A 23,102-nucleotide genomic window follows, 5' to 3' on the forward strand; every position below is an offset into this window, starting at 1 on the left:
CTTTATTTTTTTTACAAATACTTTCTCCCAATATTAATTTTTTCGGGGGGGCCGAGAAACAATGCCCAACATTGGGGGACCCTATTTATAGTCTTCACCAATTAGAAAAATATCACAGAAAATACCGGTACCGTTTCTAACTTCTGATTGGGTGGGCAGACTAGCCCGCCTCCTCCAACATCTCCCACTGCCCACCCCCTCTTCTTTCTGTCATAAACACAGCGCTCTGAAGCAGACAACCCGTAGACTGGTTGGTGACTTTGTCGCTATATCTGGCGACTTTCCAGACCCCCATGGCGACTTAATTAGTCAAAAGCGACCAGCGACAAATCTAGCTACTTTTTCTGGTCATTTGGGGCATTACTGTAAAGCAGTCATGTCAAAGTCAAATACACAGGGGGCCAAAATAAAAAAAAATGTACAAGTGGAGGGCCGGGCTGGTTCAATGTTTATTAAAACTCGCAATTATTGCACATATTGAACCAATACCAATAACACAGCCTATATTGCACTTAACATTAATCATTAAATTAGCCTAAGTAAAACATAAATAAAATATGTTGCAATATTTTCTCAAGGCTCTTTCAGTAATACATTGAAAAGTATTTTTTTGCCTTCTTTTTTTTAACAGGTAAACAGCAAAATCTAATTTTCTTTCAAAGCTCAATGGCAAGATAAATGCAAAAATGAAACAGCATGCATTAAAAACAAATCAGTGTGCTGCTCTGATCCTCACCAATGACTGTCTTTTATAATAAAATTAGAAAAGTTAGTGCAAACTTGCTGACATACTCTGCGTTTCATTAGAGCAAAAGGCAGGGCTCGACATTGCGACTGTTTTGGTCGCATTTGCGAGTGAATATTTCTGTGCGACTTGGAAATACATTCAATAGCACCAGTGGACTAACATACTGAACTACTGTCATGCGCAGTGTACATACAACTCTTCTACCTTCTGTAGCCTTTGTTCTGTGTTCATATTCTTGTATTATATTACTGCATTTGCACTTATTATTTATTATTATTTTATTATTATTTATTATTATTGCACAAATATACTGTAGGTTAAATGGTGACCTTGGTTCAGTTCTAACTGTTAAAAATACTGTGTTTATGAGACAGTAAAAAAGTGAATGTTTACAAAAATCCTGCCTTAAAAAAGGGGGGACAAGTTCTTCCAGTTTTGTTTCATAGGACATTAATGTTTTAAAGCTGAATATCTCTTGTTTGTGAGACTAGTGAACGGGTCTATTTTTCTTTTTGTAACAGAAGAATACTGTATAATACAATATGATTTAAATGCTGGATACCTGGAAGAGCTCACAAATAAAATGGTCAAATCATATTCTAGTTGTTTTTGTGAGTTGATAATTGTGTTAGATTGGCATATGATATCGCGTCATATCGATCATATCGTCATATCGATCTTGAATCGAATCGAATCGAAATTGTATCGTGACTGACATTGTGATATCGTCAAACATTGTATCATCATACAAACAAATCGATATAATATCGTATCGTGATGAAGCTGGTGATTTACACCCCTACTGAGTGAGCAACCTCTGGGATGTGTCCCAAAGCAGAGTTCGGCAGAAAAAAGGGACCAGAATGTCCCAGAACCACCAGCTACTCCTAGAACCAGGTCTGGGAGAGTTGTGGTGAAACCAACTAGGTTGGACTTGTAAAAAAATAAATAATGAAAAAGAGAGAGACATTTCTAAAGAGAATGGAGATGTTGAAAAAGAAAAAAGGTTATGTTTAGGAGAAGAGATGTGTTCATGCTCTTTTTATGTTCATATATATATATAGAATTGTTTATTTGATCAGGTTCAGATCAGACCTTTTAGTTATAGAGGCAGAATAATCCTCTAAGGTCTGATGAATCAATGGCAGACTACCCATTGATTCAGTGGTGTAGTCTAGTTTTTTCTAGTGGGTATACTGTGATTTTTCCCTCACAGCTTTATGCTCACCCGTCCCAGAGCGACGTGTCCTGGAGCGACACCCGTCCCGTAGCGACACCCCATAAGCACCACCATACTCACTTATGCATACAGTATGCATCTACACATATATGAGAGCATTCTGAACGACTGGTTATGTGTTTACAAACATTTCAATTTATTATAAACAAAACAAGACTTTAACAACCAATGGCATTTACAGCAGGGGGGTGGACTGATTTTCGACTGTTTAGTGTTAATCACCATCACTATGTACTCTCAGCTTAAATGCAAGAAAGAAAGAACTGTTACAAGAACTTCCACAAGAACTGCTACAAGAACTGCCACAAGAACTGCTACAAGTCAAACGCTTCAAATAAGAAAAAAACAAACAGCCTGGTAGTCTACAAAGCTTTCCAAATATGCTTGTACTCGGCCATCTGAGGTTTGCATTGCCTCCTTGCTTGTGTGGCAGAACGATGGCTTCTCAACCATGTTGTGATGTACTTCCTTGGCTCAAAAAGTCTTACAGGGGGCCCATTGATGCTGATCATCATCAAATGACTGACATTGGACAACAACAGTGTAGATCTCTTGTCCGTGCATATATTGTTCATGAGACTGAAGCCCCTTTCACATTCGGCAGTGCTGCAAGGGATGGTCTGCATGCATCGTATGAGTGGCTTTAGGCTTTCAGGCTCACTGTCTGGGTGCTCAAGGAAATCTCTCATACCATTAACTGCTTGCGCTTCACAAAGATTGAACCGCCTGCACAGTCGCTTTACCTGTGTCTCACCATGCCGTATGCCAGGTGTTGTTAGCCAGTTTCCTGTATCCAGAACATTGAGATCAAGAAGCATTTCACCTTCAAATGAGAGGCGCTTCTCCATGTTGTTGATCAGACTTTGGAGGAACTGCTTTGCATTGATTGGTGTGAGCTTTGCATTTGACTCCAGGGGAACTGATCCCAAACTGGAGTTGCTGAGATAGGGTTGCAAGTTCAGACAGTGCATCATACATGAGTCCAAGGTCACACAGGAATTCCTTGCTTTGCATACGACGTGCCAGGCCTCTGTAAGTTTGTCTCTCTTTGCTGTTTCTTGTTTGGTCTTCTGCAGCATTTTCAAAGTGCCTGTTGAGTGCTTCATACGACCTCCACACAGCCTGTACAGAACGGAAGCTGCTGGCCACCCATCGTGTACTTAAAACTCTGCCAATTTTCAGGACTTGTGAGCCCACTTCTTGTGCTGCTTCCAGAAGCTCCCGTGAATTTTTATTAGACTGACTGTAGAGATTGTGGATCTTCTCCATGAACGCTTTGAAGTGGTTGATTGCCTGAACCTCATCCACAGCATCAGATACAGCCAGTTCCAAACGGTGGTTCATGCAGTGCCATGTGAAGAGGTTAGGGTACCTTGCAGTCAGCCTGGTTGCCACACCAGACTTCTTGCCTAACATGACACTTGCTCCATCAGAAATAAATGAGACCCAGTTCTTTTGAAGCCACTCTTCACTGAAGCCTGCAATGTCCAAACAGCTCAGTAGAGCTTCTTCTATGCCCTCTGCCCTTTGGCTCTCCAGCTCAACCAGCTCCAGGAACAAAAATTCAGGAGTAGCTCCATCTACTGAGGCTTTCAGGCTGACAATCATGGCAGATTTGTGGCTGAGAGATGTAGCCTCGTCAATGAGAACAGACAACTTGCTTGAAGATGACACAAGACTATGAACAATTTTTTTCTGCATCTCTTTTGCTATATGTTCCACAATTTTTGTGGAACTGTACCTTGAGTGCAGACTAGTACCCATGTTGACACAATTCTTTTCCTGAAGCTCAATGAGATCATCATGGTCAGTGAAAGGTCGGTTCATCTTTGCAAGATAGTATGCTGTTCTGAATACAGCATCTGTCTCAGCCAACACAGTCTCTGACACAGCTCTCAACAAATTTCCAAGCAAATCCTGTCCACCCTTTTCAGTGAGCTCCTGGGCTATTGCGTGTGCCCTGGACGTCTCATGTCGTCGAATCTTGTTCCTCAAAGAGGTCAGAGCCGTTGATCTGTCTGTGTTTAAAGACTGGATCTTTTTTTGTAATCAGTTATTTTATTGAATTTGTCAATTAACACATTTCTTGACTTACACAACTTTTGTATAAAATGGTAACAATATCACCGAATAAGTCTTTCTGTCATCAAACAGAAATAATACAGAGAAAAAAAACTAATATAAAATAAAAATAAAAATAAATAAAAAAGCACCCCTAGATTACATTCATCACTCATCCAATTTGTCAACTTAAGTCTTACAACCGACTAGCAATATATCTCAAGTAGCCTCCCCATTTTGCTGTGTATTGTTCATTTCTGTCCATAGTCCTGAAGGACATTTGTTCGTATGCTGCCACCTTTGCCAACTCCATAAGCCATTCCTGGAAAGACGGTTCCCCTGCGTTCCTCCAGTGTCTCATAATGATTTGTTTTCCAACCATTATACTGGTCTGAATAAATTCTGCAGCTCCACATAGAGACGTCATTTGTGGATCACTGAGAACATACAGTCTCGGACAAAACTCAAAGTTGTCCTGGGTAATGTTTTGCACCCATTCGTGGATCTTTCGCCAGTAATTTTGAATCATAGGACATTCCCACAGTAAGTGAACCAGGGTCCCTTCCGGCCTGCAACATTTCCAGCAATCAGCATTGTCCTTGAGCTTCAGCCTGAACATCCTGGAGGGGGTCTAGGGTGACCAGGTCCCAACAAACCAAATGTGGGACAAGGAGTATGTTTGTGTGGGACAATGTGGGACACCCTCTCAACAGGCCTGGATCGAACTTTAGGTGCCCCTGGTAGCATCCCCCCGCCCCCCCGGCCGAGAGAGCTATGTCTATCCAATTTTTTTTTAAATATATGTGCATTTCCATTCTGTTTCCTATTCTGTTTGGTTTATTCAGTAGCATCCAATAGACTTTGCAGATAAAAACAAATATATCTTATTTGAATGTGAACCTCACAATAAAGTATCTGTATGGAGCAGAAAGTGAGGTCAAAGTGCAGTATCAATTTAGTATATTAATAAAGAAAAGTAGCCTGACAGTGTTAGGCCTGTAGATGATTGAGTACCGTATGTAGGCTATCTAGCTAGCTAACTTGCCTCCCATTTGCAACACAAATGCATTGACATAGCTGTCAAGGCTGGCTAACGCGCACACACACTAGACGAAAACAACAACGAAAACAACACACAATGACAGTGATAACAGCTAGTCAAAGGATAAACCAATTGCCAAATTGTCATTTTTCAGTTTTTAGATAGCCTGACACTACAGATTGTAAGCTTTCAAATGATGTGTCATACATTGTAGTCCTTGCTTTTGAACACTTTTCGTCCTAAAACGAAAGTGGTCACTTATCAGTAGCCTACGGCAAACGAGAACAGTGAATCCAATCCAAACATTATAAGTTTTTAGTGATCGTTAAACTATTGTTTATTATATCGAGTGGGTACTTTAAAACTTCAAGTTGGTGTTGTGAAAAAAAAAACGAAAACTAGATAGTGTTGACACAATAAGTTTCACTTTACGACCTTTGAGTCAGCAGCTGGTTCACACATTCAGCCAGCTCCCTATGTCCACGTGGGGCAATGTCCGTTGCCATGAGAACATTAATGCTGTTTCCTGATAGGCTGAAGACGTTCCATAGAATCTGGACGTTCTGCTGCAACTTTGTGCGGGACGCACCAAAAGTCGTGAAAATGCTGTGCAGTCCCGCGCAAAGCGGGACATCTGGTCACCCTAACCAGTAGAACCGGTTAAGAACCTTGAACTGGATCAATCTAATTTTAATGTCTCTCGATACTCTCTTAATGTTCTCACATATTTTGTCCCATTCTTTTTCTGTGAAATCAATTTTCAAATCAACTGACCAAATGACCATCAATGCATAGGATACCTTAACCGTCTGTTGGAAAACCATTTTATAATAGATAGCCGCCTCATGTCCCATACCCATTATCTTTGTAATCTCAGACAGAAGAGTTGACTGTTGAGGTGTGATTCCTTTACCTAGAATACTGTCCAGCAAATGGCGGAGTTGCAAGTATTTCCAAAAATCATGTCTAGGCAACCCATATTCATTAACCAACTCCTCAAATTATTTCAGACCATCTCCCCCATATATGTCTGTTAATGTTACAATTCCTTTTCTTACCCATTTCTTCCATATAAAGGAACACTTATTTATTTGCAATTTGGGGTTATTCCAAATACAGGATTCAGAGTTAAGATAGACATTTACTTTAAAGGACTTAGATATTTTCTTCCATACATTGTAGAGGTTGGCTATTATAGGATGGGATCGTAATTCAAATGATAATTTGCTGGACATAGAATTTATAGGGGCAATAGGGGAAAGCAATTTTTGCTCAATCTCAAACCAAGGAGGGGCCCTTTCAGGTGGCAGTGTCCATTGAGCAATGTGTCTCAGGCAGTAGGCATAGTGAAACAATATTAGTTTAGGTAAACCCATACCACCCTTATTGATCGGGACTTGGAGCTTTTCCAACTTTATCCTAGCACGTTTACCATTCCATAGAAACTTTTTGCAAATTTGGTCAAACCTTTTGAAATACACCTGGGGTATGGCAATAGGAAGGCATTGGAGCAGGTAATTCAATCTCGGGATACAGTTCATCTTCAGGACATTGACTTTCCCCCATAATGATAGAAATAGTGTTGACCACCTTTCTGTATCTAAAGCAATTTTCTTAAAAAGTGGGTCGACATTTTTTTCTATTATTTTGCTGGTTTGATGAGGAAAAAGGATACCTAGGTATTTTATACCTTCCATAGGCCACTGAAAAGACCCTGCCTGGAATAAAGTCTTAGGGCAATACGAAGTTAGTGGAAGAGCCTCGGACTTAGACCAATTGACCTTGTACCCTGATAGCTTGGAGAAGGACTCGATGTTGTCTAAAAGTGCTGGGACAGATCTACCTGGGTCCGAGGCAAGCCATAATATGTCATCCGCATATAACATAAGCTTATGCGTGGACACATTTATTCTAATTCCTGGAATATTCGGGTTGTTACGAATCATTACTGCAAGGGGTTCGAGGGCTAGACAGAAGAGACCTGGTGACAGCGCCGAGCCCTGCCGAGTGCCTCTACCAAGTGTAAAATAGGATGATATTAGACCGTTTGTGTTCACCGCTGCCTCCGGGTCTTCATAAAGGATCTCAATCCATCTCAGAAATGTTTGGCCAAACCCAAAAGCCTTCAATGTTTGAAACATGTATCTCCATTCTATACAATACAAAACAATCTGCCAACAGTGTGGGAATGATAGCAGCTAACAAGAAAACATCGCCACAAGAGAATAATGTCACCGACCCTCCATATAGAACAACCGTGGGCACCTCCACACGCTGCACCCGTGCAAGGGAGAAGGATGCCACCCCTGGTGAGAAGGCACTGGGACTCAGGATGTCAGAGAACCTCATGGCCATCATAAGTCCATACTTCCTGAGGAGGACAAAGGCAGAAGTGCAGAGCAAAAAGCAACACTGTACAAAAGCCAGTGAAAAAGACTTGGAGTCAGAAGAGAAAGGGAATGTGTATCTTCTGGTGGTAGAGGAGGAAGAGAAGGTAGATGTGATGGTGAAAGAGGAGGAGGAGGAAGGAGGAGAGGATGAAGAGAAACATCAGAAGTGTGTCTATATGGACTCAGTCACCAGACACATGGAGGAGCACACTGTTGGAGGACATGGTACTGGAACCCTCTCTTCTCCTTCGTGGAGCCTCACCAGAGACTGTTCTGTGATTTTCTCTTTGTGTGCAATGGTAATAGTCAGATTATCTGATATATTGTGAATTTTAAATTTGTACATATCTTTTGAGATTTATTTTGTATTTCTATTCACTTTTCTAAATGATGTTTATTTCAGCTGGTGGTAAAGCCATAACATTAATAAAGATTTGAAAGATTTGAAAATGTATGATAACCATCTTATTATCTTAGTTTACTGTCATTTCAATGCATTATAGACATTTTCTTTACAACAAGCAAGTTTTTTGATCGCTATTATGCCGCTATGAGTACACCGACCAACGCGACGCGGTCCGCGGACCAACGTCGAACTATAAACTTGGAGAGCCCTCGCGTAGGCTACGGCGTAGCCGCCCGTAAATTCGACGCAGGAGTATAAATCAGGCTTAACTGTTTACACTTTTCCCCCTCCATAGACAAGAAAATAGAGAAGCTTGACGCTGAGGATCTTGAGCAATTCGAGAAAAATCACAACTGAAGTGGCTCCAAACATTAAACACTCATCGTTGAATGCATCTATTTATGCAGTTGGACAAAGTTACCTAAAATTTGTGCTTTTGGACATCAGTCACTTTAAGGATGTATTTAATTATTTGAACATTATACGAAATTAGATGTTAGCCAAGCCTGAATATGCAAAGCATTTTAGATTTCAGGGTGATAACTCGTTGCAATGGCTCGTACCAAGCAGACAGAATCTGACCCAAGTAAGTCCACTGGAGGAGAGGCTCCACGTAAACAGCTGGCCACCAAGGCTGCTCGTAAGAGCGCCCCCTCCACCGGTGGAGTCAAGAAGCCCCATCGTTACAGGCCTGGTACCGTGGCCCTGAGAGAGATCCGTCGGTACCAGAAGTCCACTGAGCTGCTGATCCGCAAGCTGCCCTTCCAGAAATTGCTCAGGACTTCAAGACCGACTTGCGTTTCCAGAGCGCTGCCATCGGAGCCCTGCAGGAGGCCAGCGAGGCCTACCTGGTGGGTCTGTTTGAGGACACCAACCTGTGCGCCATCCATGCCAAGCGTGTCACCATCATGCCAAAAGACATCCAGCTGGCACGCCGCATCCGCGGGGAGCGTGCTTAGACGCCGTCTCCCCCCACTGCTACAATTGAGGAGCTGCAACGCTTCGAAGACACTGAAATAAAAGATGCCAGTGACCCAAACAAACTCCTTCAGTGTCCATATGACAAGAACCACCAGATCCGTGGCAGCCGCTTCCCATACCATCTGATCAAGTGCAGTAAGAATCACCCAGAACTGGCCAATAAATTGAAAACCTGCCCTTTCAATGCCCGCCACCTGATGCCCAAACATGAGCTATCACACCACATCCTGAACTGTGAGGACAGGAGATCTGTGAATAGCGAAGACCTGGACAGTGCTGAGGTGCACCTCTAAGTTCTTGAAGGGTTGGAGGCCTAATCAACCTGTAACGCCTTTTAATCTGTTTTTACAGATAGTTTTTTTTCAACTGAACTCAAGGATTAGATCTTTGTGTTAACCTGGTCTAGAGAGCTCCCATTGGCTCCCACATAACTCGAACCCTGGATCTATGGTACAGTATAAAGCAAAAACGGCAGAGTTCGCTAACGCACTGACTCAATTTATTTCAACGTTTGCCACGTGGATGCATGGACCTGGAGCTGAGAGTGACGCAGTAGAAGCATGGCCTTCACATTGGGATCAACTTGCACTCCCACGAAGACCACTGCTACAATTGAGGAGCTGCAACGCTTCGAAGACACTGAAATAAAAGATGCCAGTGACCCAAACAAACTCCTTCAGTGTCCATATGACAAGAACCACCAGATCCGTGGCAGCCGCTTCCCATACCATCTGATTAAAATCATGACAATGAGACATACCTTCACCGGATTGGTCGCACAGGACGTTTTGGCAAGAGGGGGCTTGCAGTCAATATGGTTGACAGCAAACACAGCATGAACATTCTCAACAGAATCGAAAAACATTTCAGTATGTTTGTTTCTTTGTCTAGATTGAGCACTCAAGATTTGACATTGATGCATCCAAAAGACAGGGTTCACACTAACTGTTTACACTTTTCCCCCTCCATAGACAAGAAAATAGAGAAGCTTGACGCTGAGGATCTTGAGCAATTCGAGAAAAATCACAACTGAAGTGGCTCCAAACATTAAACACTCATCGTTGAATGCATCTATTTATGCAGTTGGACAAAGGTACCTCAAATTTGTGCTTTTGGACATCAGTCACTTTAAGGATGTATTTAATTATTTGAACATTATACGAAATTAGATGTTAGCCAAGCCTGAATATGCAAAGCATTTTAGATTTCAGGGTGATAACTCGTTGCAATGGCTCGTACCAAGCAGACAGAATCTGACCCAAGTAAGTCCACTGGAGGAAAGGCTCCACGTAAACAGCTGGCCACCAAGGCTGCTCGTAAGAGCGCCCCCTCCACCGGTGGAGTCAAGAAGCCCCATCGTTACAGGCCTGGTACCGTGGCCCTGAGAGAGATCCGTCGGTACCAGAAGTCCACTGAGCTGCTGATCCGCAAGCTGCCCTTCCAGCGCCTGGTCAGAGAAATTGCTCAGGACTTCAAGACCGACTTGCGTTTCCAGAGCGCTGCCATCGGAGCCATGCAGGAGGCCAGCGAGGCCTACCTGGTGGGTCTGTTTGAGGACACCAACCTGTGCGCCATCCATGCCAAGCGTGTCACCATCAGTGTTGGGCAGTAACGAGTTACTAAGTAATATATTACTGTAATATTATTACTTTACCCAGTAACGAGTAATATAACGAGACTACTCTGCGAAAAAGTAATATTATACCTCGTTACTCCGCCAAATTAGGGCCTCGTTACCCGTTACAATGGCTGTTAAACGTATAATTCATGTATAGTACCGGGGTTGTTGCGTGCAAAGATAGAACAGATATACAAGCTATCAGCACACTGCGCTGAGGTGCATAGTAGCTTATAGATCTGTTCCTTTTAGAACGTGCCGCAGCCTGCACACATTTATGACGTAGCCTAGTGTGTTGACAACTGACAGCGTGGCGGCGTTTCTCAATACAAATCAAACCATGGCGGATGATGATAAACAGCGTTTTACTTTCCACGGCTGGAAGTATCGACACTATTTTGACTTTGTGTCTGTCAAGGATGACAACAATATTAATCTCCGTTGCAAACTTTGTGCGGGAAGAAAACTACTGTCTTCCGCGAAAAATACTACATCCAACCTGTTGAAGCACCTGGAAAAGGCCCACGACAAAGTTAAACTGGTTGCGAAAGCCCCTGCCGATAACACGGAGGCCACGCCAGCAAAACAACAGAAACTGGATTTCAAGAAAGATGCCGCATTTAGTGGAGACGATCTGAAAAACCTTGTCGCTGAGTATGTAGTAGAGGAGATGTTACCGTTATCCACAGTCGACTCGCCCTCGTTTAGAAAGATCATACGAAAAATACCTGTGAGATCCGGTGTTGAGCTGCCACAGAGAAAATAGTTTTCTCTGTGGCTTGACAAAGAATACGTGAAGATGGAGTCTAAATTGTAGATAAGTGTTTGCACTTATTCCGTTTGCACTTATTCAGTTTATTATTCCAATAAATTGGATTCAGTTCAAGAAAAGGAGCTGGCTAAACCATTGTGTTGTTGTACATATTTTTGCGGGTGGAAAGGGGGAAAGTAATATGTAATATAAAAGTAAAGTAATATTATTACTCTTGATTCCAAGTAATAAGTAATATAAGGATATTACTTTCCTAAGGAGTAATATGTAATAACTAATATATTACTCTACTAAGTAATATTGCCCAACACTGGTGACCATCATGCCAAAAGACATCCAGCTGGCACGCCGCATCCGCGGGGAGCGTGCTTAGACGCCGTCTCCCCCCACTGCTACAATTGAGGAGCTGCAACGCTTCGAAGACACTGAAATAAAAGATGCCAGTGACCCAAACAAACTCCTTCAGTGTCCATATGACAAGAACCACCAGATCCGTGGCAGCCGCTTCCCATACCATCTGATCAAGTGCAGTAAGAATCACCCAGAACTGGCCAATAAATTGAAAACCTGCCCTTTCAATGCCCGCCACCTGATGCCCAAACATGAGCTATCACACCACATCCTGAACTGTGAGGACAGGAGATCTGTGAATAGCGAAGACCTGGACAGTGCTGAGGTGCACCTCTAAGTTCTTGAAGGGTTGGAGGCCTAATCAACCTGTAACGCCTTTTAATCTGTTTTTACAGATAGTTTTTTTTCAACTGAACTCAAGGATTAGATCTTTGTGTTAACCTGGTCTAGAGAGCTCCCATTGGCTCCCACATAACTCGAACCCTGGATGTATGGTACAGTATAAAGCAAAAACGGCAGAGTTCGCTAACGCACTGACTCAATTTATTTCAACGTTTGCCACGTGGATGCATAGACCTGGAGCTGAGAGTGACGCAGTAGAAGCATGGCCTTCACATTGGGATCAACTTGCACTCCCACGAAGACCACTGCTACAATTGAGGAGCTGCAACACTTCGAAGACACTGAAATAAAAGATGCCAGTGACCCAAACAAACTCCTTCAGTGTCCATATGACAAGAACCACCAGATCCGTGGCAGCCGCTTCCCATACCATCTGATTAAAATCATGACAATGAGACATACCTTCACCGGATTGGTCGCACAGGACGTTTTGGCAAGAGGGGGCTTGCAGTCAATATGGTTGACAGCAAACACAGCATGAACATTCTCAACAGAATCGAAAAACATTTCAGTATGTTTGTTTCTTTGTCTAGATTGAGCACTCAAGATTTGACATTGATGCATCCAAAAGACAGGGTTCACACTAACTGTTTACACTTTTCCACCTCCATAGACAAGAAAATAGAGAAGCTTGACGCTGAGGATCTTGAGCAATTCGAGAAAAATCACAACTGAAGTGGCTCCAAACATTAAACGAACCACCGATATAAAATGACGAGTAAATCCTATGGCAGCGGTCGATACCACTAGGCCATTGTGGCGATATGACGGTTTGTAGCCTGCTGCGGATATCACCACAGTAGTAATATTCATTTATTAAAATATGAACATATAACAATAACTGGGGCTAGTATGACCTACGCATTTAATCGGTCAGCAATTTCTTGCCAAACCATTTCCCTCGCCTTGTTAATTGCGGCAGTATTGCACTATTTTACATCTTATTTTTCCGTCTTCATAAAAATCAATAATTCGGAATGCTGCGCAAATGTAGTACCCCTGCAGAGTGGAGTATCTTCATTTCGACAGATCGACTCTTCGGGGCTGCGTATGTCTGCGTGCACGCGCCCATATCGAAGATTTGTAAGCCTGTCTTCTGTGAACACAGATGACACAAGGCTGATCCTCGTTCGAGGAATCACCTGAGGCTTGAATTCCAATCTCGAGTTGCCTGAGCGCCGCATTTATTTATATCGCAGCTATACTGATCCACCTTTAGTGGAATGGCCCCCTGGACTACAGTTTATTATTATTATGCGGTGGCTCACCAAAGGTTTTCCATAATCACTCATCTTGTCATCAGTCTGAGTGAGCAGCTACATTTTATTGTAATCCAATTTACACAATTTATACACTTCATGTTTTGGCTGTTTCATTGGGTAAAGATTTTTTTCATAGTTCAATGTACACTGTTTGTTGTTCTATTTCATTGGGTAAAGGTTTTTTTTCACACTTCAATGTACGCAACTTATTGTTGTGCACACTTTTGTTAGGTAATAGAGAAAAGGAATGTTTTAATACCCATTTCCTAAGTCTCTTGAAAATAAATGTGGAAATAAAATAAAAATAAAAAATAAAATAAACAAGTAAGGTAAGATGGGTGCTGCCACTGCCTTCCGTAAGTGCCTGGCCCCTGGTCAGCAACATGGGTCATGAGATTACGCAGCTCACTCATCACCCCTGCGCATGCACACGCGCACACACACACACGGCTGATCTGTAGGCTGGGGACCCCTGGTCCTAAGGACCTCTGTAGGCTGGGGTCCCCTGGTCCTAAGGACCTCTGTATGCTGGGGACCCCTGGTCCTCAGGACCTCTGTAGGCTGGGGTCCCCTGGTCCTCAGGACCTCTGTAGGCTGGGGACCCCTGGTCCCCCTGGTCCTCAGGACCTCTGTAGGCTGGGGTCCCCTGGTCCTCAGGACCTCTGTAGACTGGGGACCCCTGGTCCTGGGCTGACCTCTGGCCCTGTAGGGCTTAATTTTAATTAATTTGTTCTGGTACTGCCAATCATCCAGGGAGAACAATGGGGTTTCATTACCAAATCGGGATCATTACCAAATTTTACCGATCATTACCAAAGCAGGACTATTTACATGTCTCTGGCACTGATGGCGTTCATGCTGATGCAGATGTCCCCATGAGTGTAACCCCTGACACCTCAGTCACGGAGGATGTTCCAGGGTTGGACTTCGAGCGCTACCTTCAACCTGCAGCAAGGTACAGCCTGTCGCCACAAGCGGCTGCTGCTACAGAGTCTTTGTCACCCATGGAAACCGACGTGCAAATGGATAGTCCCGTAGCGAAGCCTGGAGAATCGACTCTGGAGGAAGTCATGACTCCCACAGCCTTTCCCGTCACAGTCTTTCACAGTGAGGCACCAATGTTCACACAATGGACCCCAAAGCCAGTTGAGTCGGAAATGTTGCTGTTCACCCCAGAGAACGATAGGATAAGGCAGTCGGTCTGTCCCAGCGACCTCATGATGTTCACACCTCCCTCCCACCGATAGGCGCACAGCCTGGAAACTCACTACTGTATTTACTTCTTATTTGAGATTAGTTGTGCATTTACTTTTCTTGTACTTCCTGTGTTATGTTACTTGTCACTCGTCAGACGTTTCTTTTTCTCTTGAACACATTAGGGTGAATGTCTGTACTGTTTCTTCTTCATACTGTTTTCTGTATTTGAATATATTATGCTGTTACCTGACACAGCACCATTTTAAAAAGAGATTTTTTTTTGAAAAAAAGTAATTCTTGTAAATGTTTTAAGAAATACATTTTGATAATAAAGACTTAAGAATTAACTGGAAAAAAAAATATATATATAATTGCTTATACAAGGACAATTTCAGGTCAGAGGTGTGGACACTTCTATAGTGTAGGTTTTCCATAGACTCTCAGTGTACTGTACTTGTACTGTAAGAAGTAGGCTAGTGAAATAATTTCAATCCACAGTATTATTCTACAGCAAATCTACAAGTCAATGAATTTATCATTATTTTTTGATTCCGCACAACATTACCGTTCATTACAAAAGCATTTACCTTTTCTATAATCTATTATATCTCTAACAAAGCTAGCTAGCTAACAAGCTAACACTTGTTTGGCTAGCTGGTACACACAAACACACTCTAAAATGGAGCATGAAACATACAGTACAGTATGTTGCAGTAGGGCCGGTTCTAGCAATGGGCTGTCTGCTGCGTCTCCTGACATGAGTCGTGCCCACCCTATCAAAAATTATGAGAAAAAAATCTTAATGAGAATTATTATTATCTTTATTTTTTTTACAAATACTTTCTCCCAATATTAATTTTTTCGGGGGGGCTGAGAAACAATGCCCAACATTGGGGGACCCTATTTATAGTCTTCACCAATTAGAAAAATATCACAGAAAATACCGGTACCGTTTCTAACTTCTGATTGGGTGGGCAGACTAGCCCGCCTCCTCCAACATCTCCCACTGCCCACCCCCTCTTCTTTCTGTCATAAACACAGCGCTCTGAAGCAGACAACCCGTAGACTGGTTCTATATTGTGGAGCTCCGCCCCATAGGGGAGCTCTGCTCCTATTGGTTTACCCGCTACCTAAAGTAGCCAATGAATGAATTTTTCAATGCCTGCGCCCGCCTGGGGTGCTATATAAAGGGGCGTACTTCGCTCCATCATTCTCCCAAAAAGTTCAGCACGGGTTTATATCTGAAGACTGAGAAGGACGACTACTAAGACTGGAGAACCCGCCAGACTTTTCCCTTCAAGATATGGATCGTCCGCCGCCTTTGGAGAAGTTCCTCCGGGACGCCTGCCGCTGCGACTTCCAAGCAGCGGAGGACACTTTTCAGCGGTTTTTTCGTTCAGTGTGTCAGCTACGAGAGGGACGAGTCATCCAACCGGAGGAGGGAGAACCAGAGGGACTCAACACAATACAGCAAGACCACCACCATTCTCCTGGGTACAAATGAGACTGCAGCGACAAGTCCCCCCACAGCGCCTGCATCGGAGCCTTCAGCCAGCCACCAAAGCAACGTGGAGAAAGGGAAAGCCTATTGTCCATACTGCGACAACACCAGCCACTTTCTGAACAATTGTACCAACTTCAAGCAGCTGAACGATTTCTTCCTGCACTTCGAGTTCATACTCTAGCCACTCAGCAAAGTCAATGAGCGTGGGGATGGTTACTCTCAGGGGGTGGATGAACCTCTTGAAGCTGGCAGTGAGGTCATGAGGTAGCTTACCCAGCAATCTGTGGACGTGGGAACCACAATGCAGCTCTACACGGCCTCTCTCCCCCAGCTGTTCTAACATGCCCACCAGTGAGCGTACACGGAGGTACGTGCTAAGCTAAGTTAAGCTAAGTGCACACTGAAGACCCCATGCAAGACTTGCAACAGAAGACACCTGATTGTACTGCATGAAGTGAACGAGAGAGCAGAGGATGAAGTGCCAGCAACGGATATCTGTCTCGTGAACACACCTAGCCAAGTCCTGTATGTCGAACGCCCAGTATCCAACTGTAAAGTGCTCCTGAAGATCAGTAAGGTCATCATAAGAAATGGAAACAGGTCATTGGAAGCATATGCTATCTTAGACGACGGATCAGAGAGGACCATCCTTCTCCAGGCCGCAGCACAGAAGTTAGGCCTGAAAGGCAAGCCAGAAGATTTGGTCCTCCGCACAGTCAGACAGGAGCTGCAGGTGCTTCACGGGGCGGCCGTATCCTTCACCATATCCCCCGTTGCTGAGCCAAAGAAGAGGTACAAGATCCAGAGTGCATTCTCCGCCGAGCAGCTGGGTCTGGCAGAGCACACCCATCCTGTCGGTTTGTCCCAGAGACAAACAAGAGACCCAGAGAGACCTTCATCCGGCTCGAAGGACCACGGCAGCCCCACACCAGACCTGCTGCCTGGGAAAAGCAGCCTGAACCACGCAGAGCTGAGCTTCAGGGCCAGGAAGACCCACGAAGCACCCAGGAAGCACCCAGGAAGACCTCAGGCTTCTCAGCCAAGAAGACCCCTAAGTGCCTCCACATCACCCCTGGGATGATGGGCCCCATGGACGGAAACAATGACACCTATCTCTACCGACTTCATAAAAGATTGAAGAAAGGCCAAAGCAAAGTTCCTAAACAAGCCCGGTCTGCCACGATTTATATACCAACTCCATCATTGAAGCGGGCGATGAGCAGATGCGTTGCGGGTGAGGAAGATGATTCATTTGTTGTGTGGAAGATGTTCTCTGATAAGGAGGCTGCTTCTGACGACAGTGAGGAGGAGGACTTCTACTTCCAGGATGACCACTGAGCCAGACATGGTCCTTCGAGCCGGATAATCCAGAGTGCATTCTCCGCCGAGCAGCTGGGTCTGGCAGAGCACACCCATCCTGTCGGTGCACTACAGCAGAAGTACAAACATCTAGCCTGGTTACCTCTCCAGCCACTGAATAAAGTTCATCCAGTGTTGCTGATCGGCAAAAAAGTGTCAATTTTTTTTTTTTAGACTTTTCCCTTCAGCGATGGATCGTCCGCCGCCGACCACGAAGAAGTTCCTCCGGGACACCTGCCGCTGCGATTTCCTAGCAGCGGAGGACAAGCACGACTTCTGCCACGTCTGCCTCGGCCCCGAACATGCCGAGGCGGCGTTGGTCGCCTCCCCCAGCTGCCTCCCCTTCCACCTCCTTTCCGTCGCGGAAAGGCGAAAGGGGATGGCCTGGTTCAAGGAGAGCGTTCCCCTGGCGGGCGCTATCTCGGGGATGCTATCCGACTCGAATAGCTCTGCCGATGATGCGTCCGGACAGGCCCCAGAGCGGCGTTCTGGGCAGGCACCTCCCCAAGTAGGGATGGTCCCGCCCGCTCAGCCGGCCCTGACATCACGCCGCCCTCACCCAGCTGAGTGGTTGGTGCCGGTGTCAGAATCAGAAAGCTCTGATGAGCTCGGTGCGCAGGCGGCGGCGGCGGCGAATAACATCGCCGTATTTAACGCCGCCATTGCGAAAATCACCACAGACCGACCCAGAGAAGACCTCAGGCTTCTCAGCCAAGAAGACCCCTAAGTGCCTCCACATCACCCCTGGGATGATGGGCCCCATGGACGGAAACAATGACACCTATCTCTACCGACTTCATAAAAGATTGAAGAAAGGCCAAAGCAAAGTTCCTAAACAAGCCCGGTCTGCCACGATTTATATACCAACTCCATCATTGAAGCGGGCGATGAGCAGATGCGTTGCGGGTGAGGAAGATGATTCATTTGTTGTGTGGAAGATGTTCTCTGATAAGGAGGCTGCTTCTGACGACAGTGAGGAGGAGGACTTCTACTTCCAGGATGACCACTGAGCCAGACATGGTCCTTCGAGCCGGATAATCCAGAGTGCATTCTCCGCCGAGCAGCTGGGTCTGGCAGAGCACACCCATCCTGTCGGTGCACTACAGCAGAAGTACAAACATCTAGCCTGGTTACCTCTCCAGCCACTGAATAAAGTTCATCCAGTGTTGCTGATCGGCAAAAAAGTGTCAATTTTTTTTTTTTAGACTTTTCCCTTCAGCGATGGATCGTCCGCCGCCGACCACGAAGAAGTTCCTCCGGGACACCTGCCGCTGCGATTTCCTAGCAGCGGAGGACAAGCACGACTTCTGCCACGTCTGCCTCGGCCCCGAACATGCCGAGGCGGCGTTGGTCGCCTCCCCCAGCTGCCTCCCCTTCCACCTCCTTTCCGTCGCGGAAAGGCGAAAGGGGATGGCCTGGTTCAAGGAGAGCGTTCCCCTGGCGGGCGCTATCTCGGGGATGCTATCCGACTCGAATAGCTCTGCCGATGATGCGTCCGGACAGGCCCCAGAGCGGCGTTCTGGGCAGGCACCTCCCCAAGTAGGGATGGTCCCGCCCGCTCAGCCGGCCCTGACATCACGCCGCCCTCACCCAGCTGAGTGGTTGGTGCCGGTGTCAGAATCAGAAAGCTCTGATGAGCTCGGTGCGCAGGCGGCGGCGGCGGCGAATAACATCGCCGTATTTAACGCCGCCATTGCGAAAATCACCACAGACCGACCCAGAGAAGACCTCAGGCTTCTCAGCCAAGAAGACCCCTAAGTGCCTCCACATCACCCCTGGGATGATGGGCCCCATGGACGGAAACAATGACACCTATCTCTACCGACTTCATAAAAGATTGAAGAAAGGCCAAAGCAAAGTTCCTAAACAAGCCCGGTCTGCCACGATTTATATACCAACTCCATCATTGAAGCGGGCGATGAGCAGATGCGTTGCGGGTGAGGAAGATGATTCATTTGTTGTGTGGAAGATGTTCTCTGATAAGGAGGCTGCTTCTGACGACAGTGAGGAGGAGGACTTCTACTTCCAGGATGACCACTGAGCCAGACATGGTCCTTCGAGCCGGATAATCCAGAGTGCATTCTCCGCCGAGCAGCTGGGTCTGGCAGAGCACACCCATCCTGTCGGTGCACTACAGCAGAAGTACAAACATCTAGCCTGGTTACCTCTCCAGCCACTGAATAAAGTTCATCCAGTGTTGCTGATCGGCAAAAAAGTGTCATTTTTTTTTTTTTAGACTTTTCCCTTCAGCGATGGATCGTCCGCCGCCGACCACGAAGAAGTTCCTCCGGGACACCTGCCGCTGCGATTTCCTAGCAGCGGAGGACAAGCACGACTTCTGCCACGTCTGCCTCGGCCCCGAACATGCCGAGGCGGCGTTGGTCGCCTCCCCCAGCTGCCTCCCCTTCCACCTCCTTTCCGTCGCGGAAAGGCGAAAGGGGATGGCCTGGTTCAAGGAGAGCGTTCCCCTGGCGGGCGCTATCTCGGGGATGCTATCCGACTCGAATAGCTCTGCCGATGATGCGTCCGGACAGGCCCCAGAGCGGCGTTCTGGGCAGGCACCTCCCCAAGTAGGGATGGTCCCGCCCGCTCAGCCGGCCCTGACATCACGCCGCCCTCACCCAGCTGAGTGGTTGGTGCCGGTGTCAGAATCAGAAAGCTCTGATGAGCTCGGTGCGCAGGCGGCGGCGGCGAATAACATCGCCGTATTTAACGCCGCCATTGCGAAAATCACCACAGACCGACCCAGGCTTCTCAGCCAAGAAGACCCCTAAGTGCCTCCACATCACCCCTGGGATGATGGGCCCCATGGACGGAAACAATGACACCTATCTCTACCGACTTCATAAAAGATTGAAGAAAGGCCAAAGCAAAGTTCCTAAACAAGCCCGGTCTGCCACGATTTATATACCAACTCCATCATTGAAGCGGGCGATGAGCAGATGCGTTGCGGGTGAGGAAGATGATTCATTTGTTGTGTGGAAGATGTTCTCTGATAAGGAGGCTGCTTCTGACGACAGTGAGGAGGAGGACTTCTACTTCCAGGATGACCACTGAGCCAGACATGGTCCTTCGAGCCGGATAATCCAGAGTGCATTCTCCGCCGAGCAGCTGGGTCTGGCAGAGCACACCCATCCTGTCGGTGCACTACAGCAGAAGTACAAACATCTAGCCTGGTTACCTCTCCAGCCACTGAATAAAGTTCATCCAGTGTTGCTGATCGGCAAAAAAGTGTCAAATTTTTTTTTTTAGACTTTTCCCTTCAGCGATGGATCGTCCGCCGCCGACCACGAAGAAGTTCCTCCGGGACACCTGCCGCTGCGATTTCCTAGCAGCGGAGGACAAGCACGACTTCTGCCACGTCTGCCTCGGCCCCGAACATGCCGAGGCGGCGTTGGTCGCCTCCCCCAGCTGCCTCCCCTTCCACCTCCTTTCCGTCGCGGAAAGGCGAAAGGGGATGGCCTGGTTCAAGGAGAGCGTTCCCCTGGCGGGCGCTATCTCGGGGATGCTATCCGACTCGAATAGCTCTGCCGATGATGCGTCCGGACAGGCCCCAGAGCGGCGTTCTGGGCAGGCACCTCCCCAAGTAGGGATGGTCCCGCCCGCTCAGCCGGCCCTGACATCACGCCGCCGTCACCCAGCTGAGTGGTTGGTGCCGGTGTCAGAATCAGAAAGCTCTGATGAGCTCGGTGCGCAGGCGGCGGCGGCGGCGAATAACATCTCCGTATTTAACGCCGCCATTGTGAAAATCACCACAGACCGACCCAGAGAAGACCTCAGGCTTCTCAGCCAAGAAGACCCCTAAGTGCCTCCACATCACCCCTGGGATGATGGGCCCCATGGACGGAAACAATGACACCTATCTCTACCGACTTCATAAAAGATTGAAGAAAGGCCAAAGCAAAGTTCCTAAACAAGCCAGGTCTGCCACGATTTATATACCAACTCCATCATTGAAGCGGGCGATGAGCAGATGCGTTGCGGGTGAGGAAGATGATTCATTTGTTGTGTGGAAGATGTTCTCTGATAAGGAGGCTGCTTCTGACGACAGTGAGGAGGAGGACTTCTACTTCCAGGATGACCACTGAGCCAGACATGGTCCTTCGAGCCGGATAATCCAGAGTGCATTCTCCGCCGAGCAGCTGGGTCTGGCAGAGCACACCCATCCTGTCGGTGCACTACAGCAGAAGTACAAACATCTAGCCTGGTTACCTCTCCAGCCACTGAATAAAGTTCATCCAGTGTTGCTGATCGGCAAAAAAGTGTCAATTTTTTTTTTTTAGACTTTTCCTTTCAGCGATGGATCGTCCGCCGGCGACCACGAAGAAGTTCCTCCGGGACACCTGCCGCTGCGATTTCCTAGCAGCGGAGGACAAGCACGACTTCTGCCACGTCTGCCTCGGCCCCGAACATGCCGAGGCGGCGTTGGTCGCCTCCCCCAGCTGCCTCCCCTTCCACCTCCTTTCCGTCGCGGAAAGGCGAAAGGGGATGGCCTGGTTCAAGGAGAGCGTTCCCCTGGCGGGCGCTATCTCGGGGATGCTATCCGACTCGAATAGCTCTGCCGATGATGCGTCCGGACAGGCCCCAGAGCGGCGTTCTGGGCAGGCACCTCCCCAAGTAGGGATGGTCCCGCCCGCTCAGCCGGCCCTGACATCACGCCGCCCTCACCCAGCTGAGTGGTTGGTGCCGGTGTCAGAATCAGAAAGCTCTGATGAGCTCGGTGCGCAGGCGGCGGCGGCGGCGAATAACATCGCCGTATTTAACGCCGCCATTGCGAAAATCACCACAGACCGACCCAACGGTCTGTCTGCAGCGGAGGCGGAGTTTCTGAGCAAGCTCAGTGCCAGAGAAATTGCTCAGGACTTCAAGACTGACTTGCGTTTCCAGAGCGCTGCCATCGGAGCCCTGCAGGAGGCCAGCGAGGCCTACCTGGTGGGTCTGTTTGAGGACACCAACCTGTGCGCCATCCATGCCAAGCGTGTCACCATCATGCCAAAAGACATCCAGCTGGCACGCCGCATCCGCGGGGAGCGTGCTTAGACGCCGTCTCCCCCCACTGCTACAATTGAGGAGCTGCAATGCTTCGAAGACACTGAAATAAAAGATGCCAGTGACCCAAACAAACTCCTTCAGTGTCCATATGACAAGAACCACCAGATCCGTGGCAGCCGCTTCCCATACCATCTGATCAAGTGCAGTAAGAATCACCCAGAACTGGCCAATAAATTGAAAACCTGCCCTTTCAATGCCCGCCACCTGATGCCCAAACATGAGCTATCACACCACATCCTGAACTGTGAGGACAGGAGATCTGTGAATAGCAAAGACCTGGACAGTGCTGAGGTGCACCTCTAAGTTCTTGAAGGGTTGGAGGCCTAATCAACCTGTAACGCCTTTTAATCTGTTTTTACAGATAGTTTTTTTTCAACTGAACTCAAGGATTAGATCTTTGTGTTAACCTGGTCTAGAGAGCTCCCATTGGCTCCCACATAACTCGAACCCTGGATGTATGGTACAGTATAAAGCAAAAACGGCAGAGTTCGCTAACGCATTGACTCAATTTATTTCAACGTTTGCCACGTGGATGCATGGACCTGGAGCTGAGAGTGACGCAGTAGAAGCATGGCCTTCACATTGGGATCAACTTGCACTCCCACGAAGACCACTGCTACAATTGAGGAGCTGCAACACTTCGAAGACACTGAAATAAAAGATGCCAGTGACCCAAACAAACTCCTTCAGTGTCCATATGACAAGAACCACCAGATC

At 46.8% G+C, this 23,102-nt stretch overlaps 1 protein-coding gene and 1 pseudogene across 2 annotated transcripts; both read left to right on the top strand.

Moving 5' to 3' along the window:
• Nucleotides 1–8,439: 8,439 nt before the first annotated feature.
• On the top strand, nucleotides 8,440–8,846 carry LOC308163327 (histone H3.3A-like; annotated as a pseudogene). Its single transcript has one exon. The product of its transcript is annotated as a histone H3.3A-like (transcript).
• Nucleotides 8,847–10,096: 1,250 nt separating this feature from the next.
• LOC308163326 (histone H3.3A-like) lies at nucleotides 10,097–22,373 on the top strand (the record flags this gene model as incomplete). The annotated part of the gene is made up of 2 exons (XM_080537523.1): nucleotides 10,097–10,336; nucleotides 22,194–22,373. The coding sequence occupies 2 exons, from the start codon at nucleotides 10,097–10,099 to the stop codon at nucleotides 22,371–22,373; spliced, it is 420 nt and encodes a 139-aa protein (XP_080393649.1).
• Between the last annotated feature and the right edge of the window lie 729 nt (nucleotides 22,374–23,102).

The sequence above is a fragment of the Nansenia antarctica genome (assembly GCF_963989245.1).
Source record: "Nansenia antarctica genome assembly, chromosome: 8".
Taxonomy (NCBI): domain Eukaryota; kingdom Metazoa; phylum Chordata; class Actinopteri; order Argentiniformes; family Microstomatidae; genus Nansenia; species Nansenia antarctica.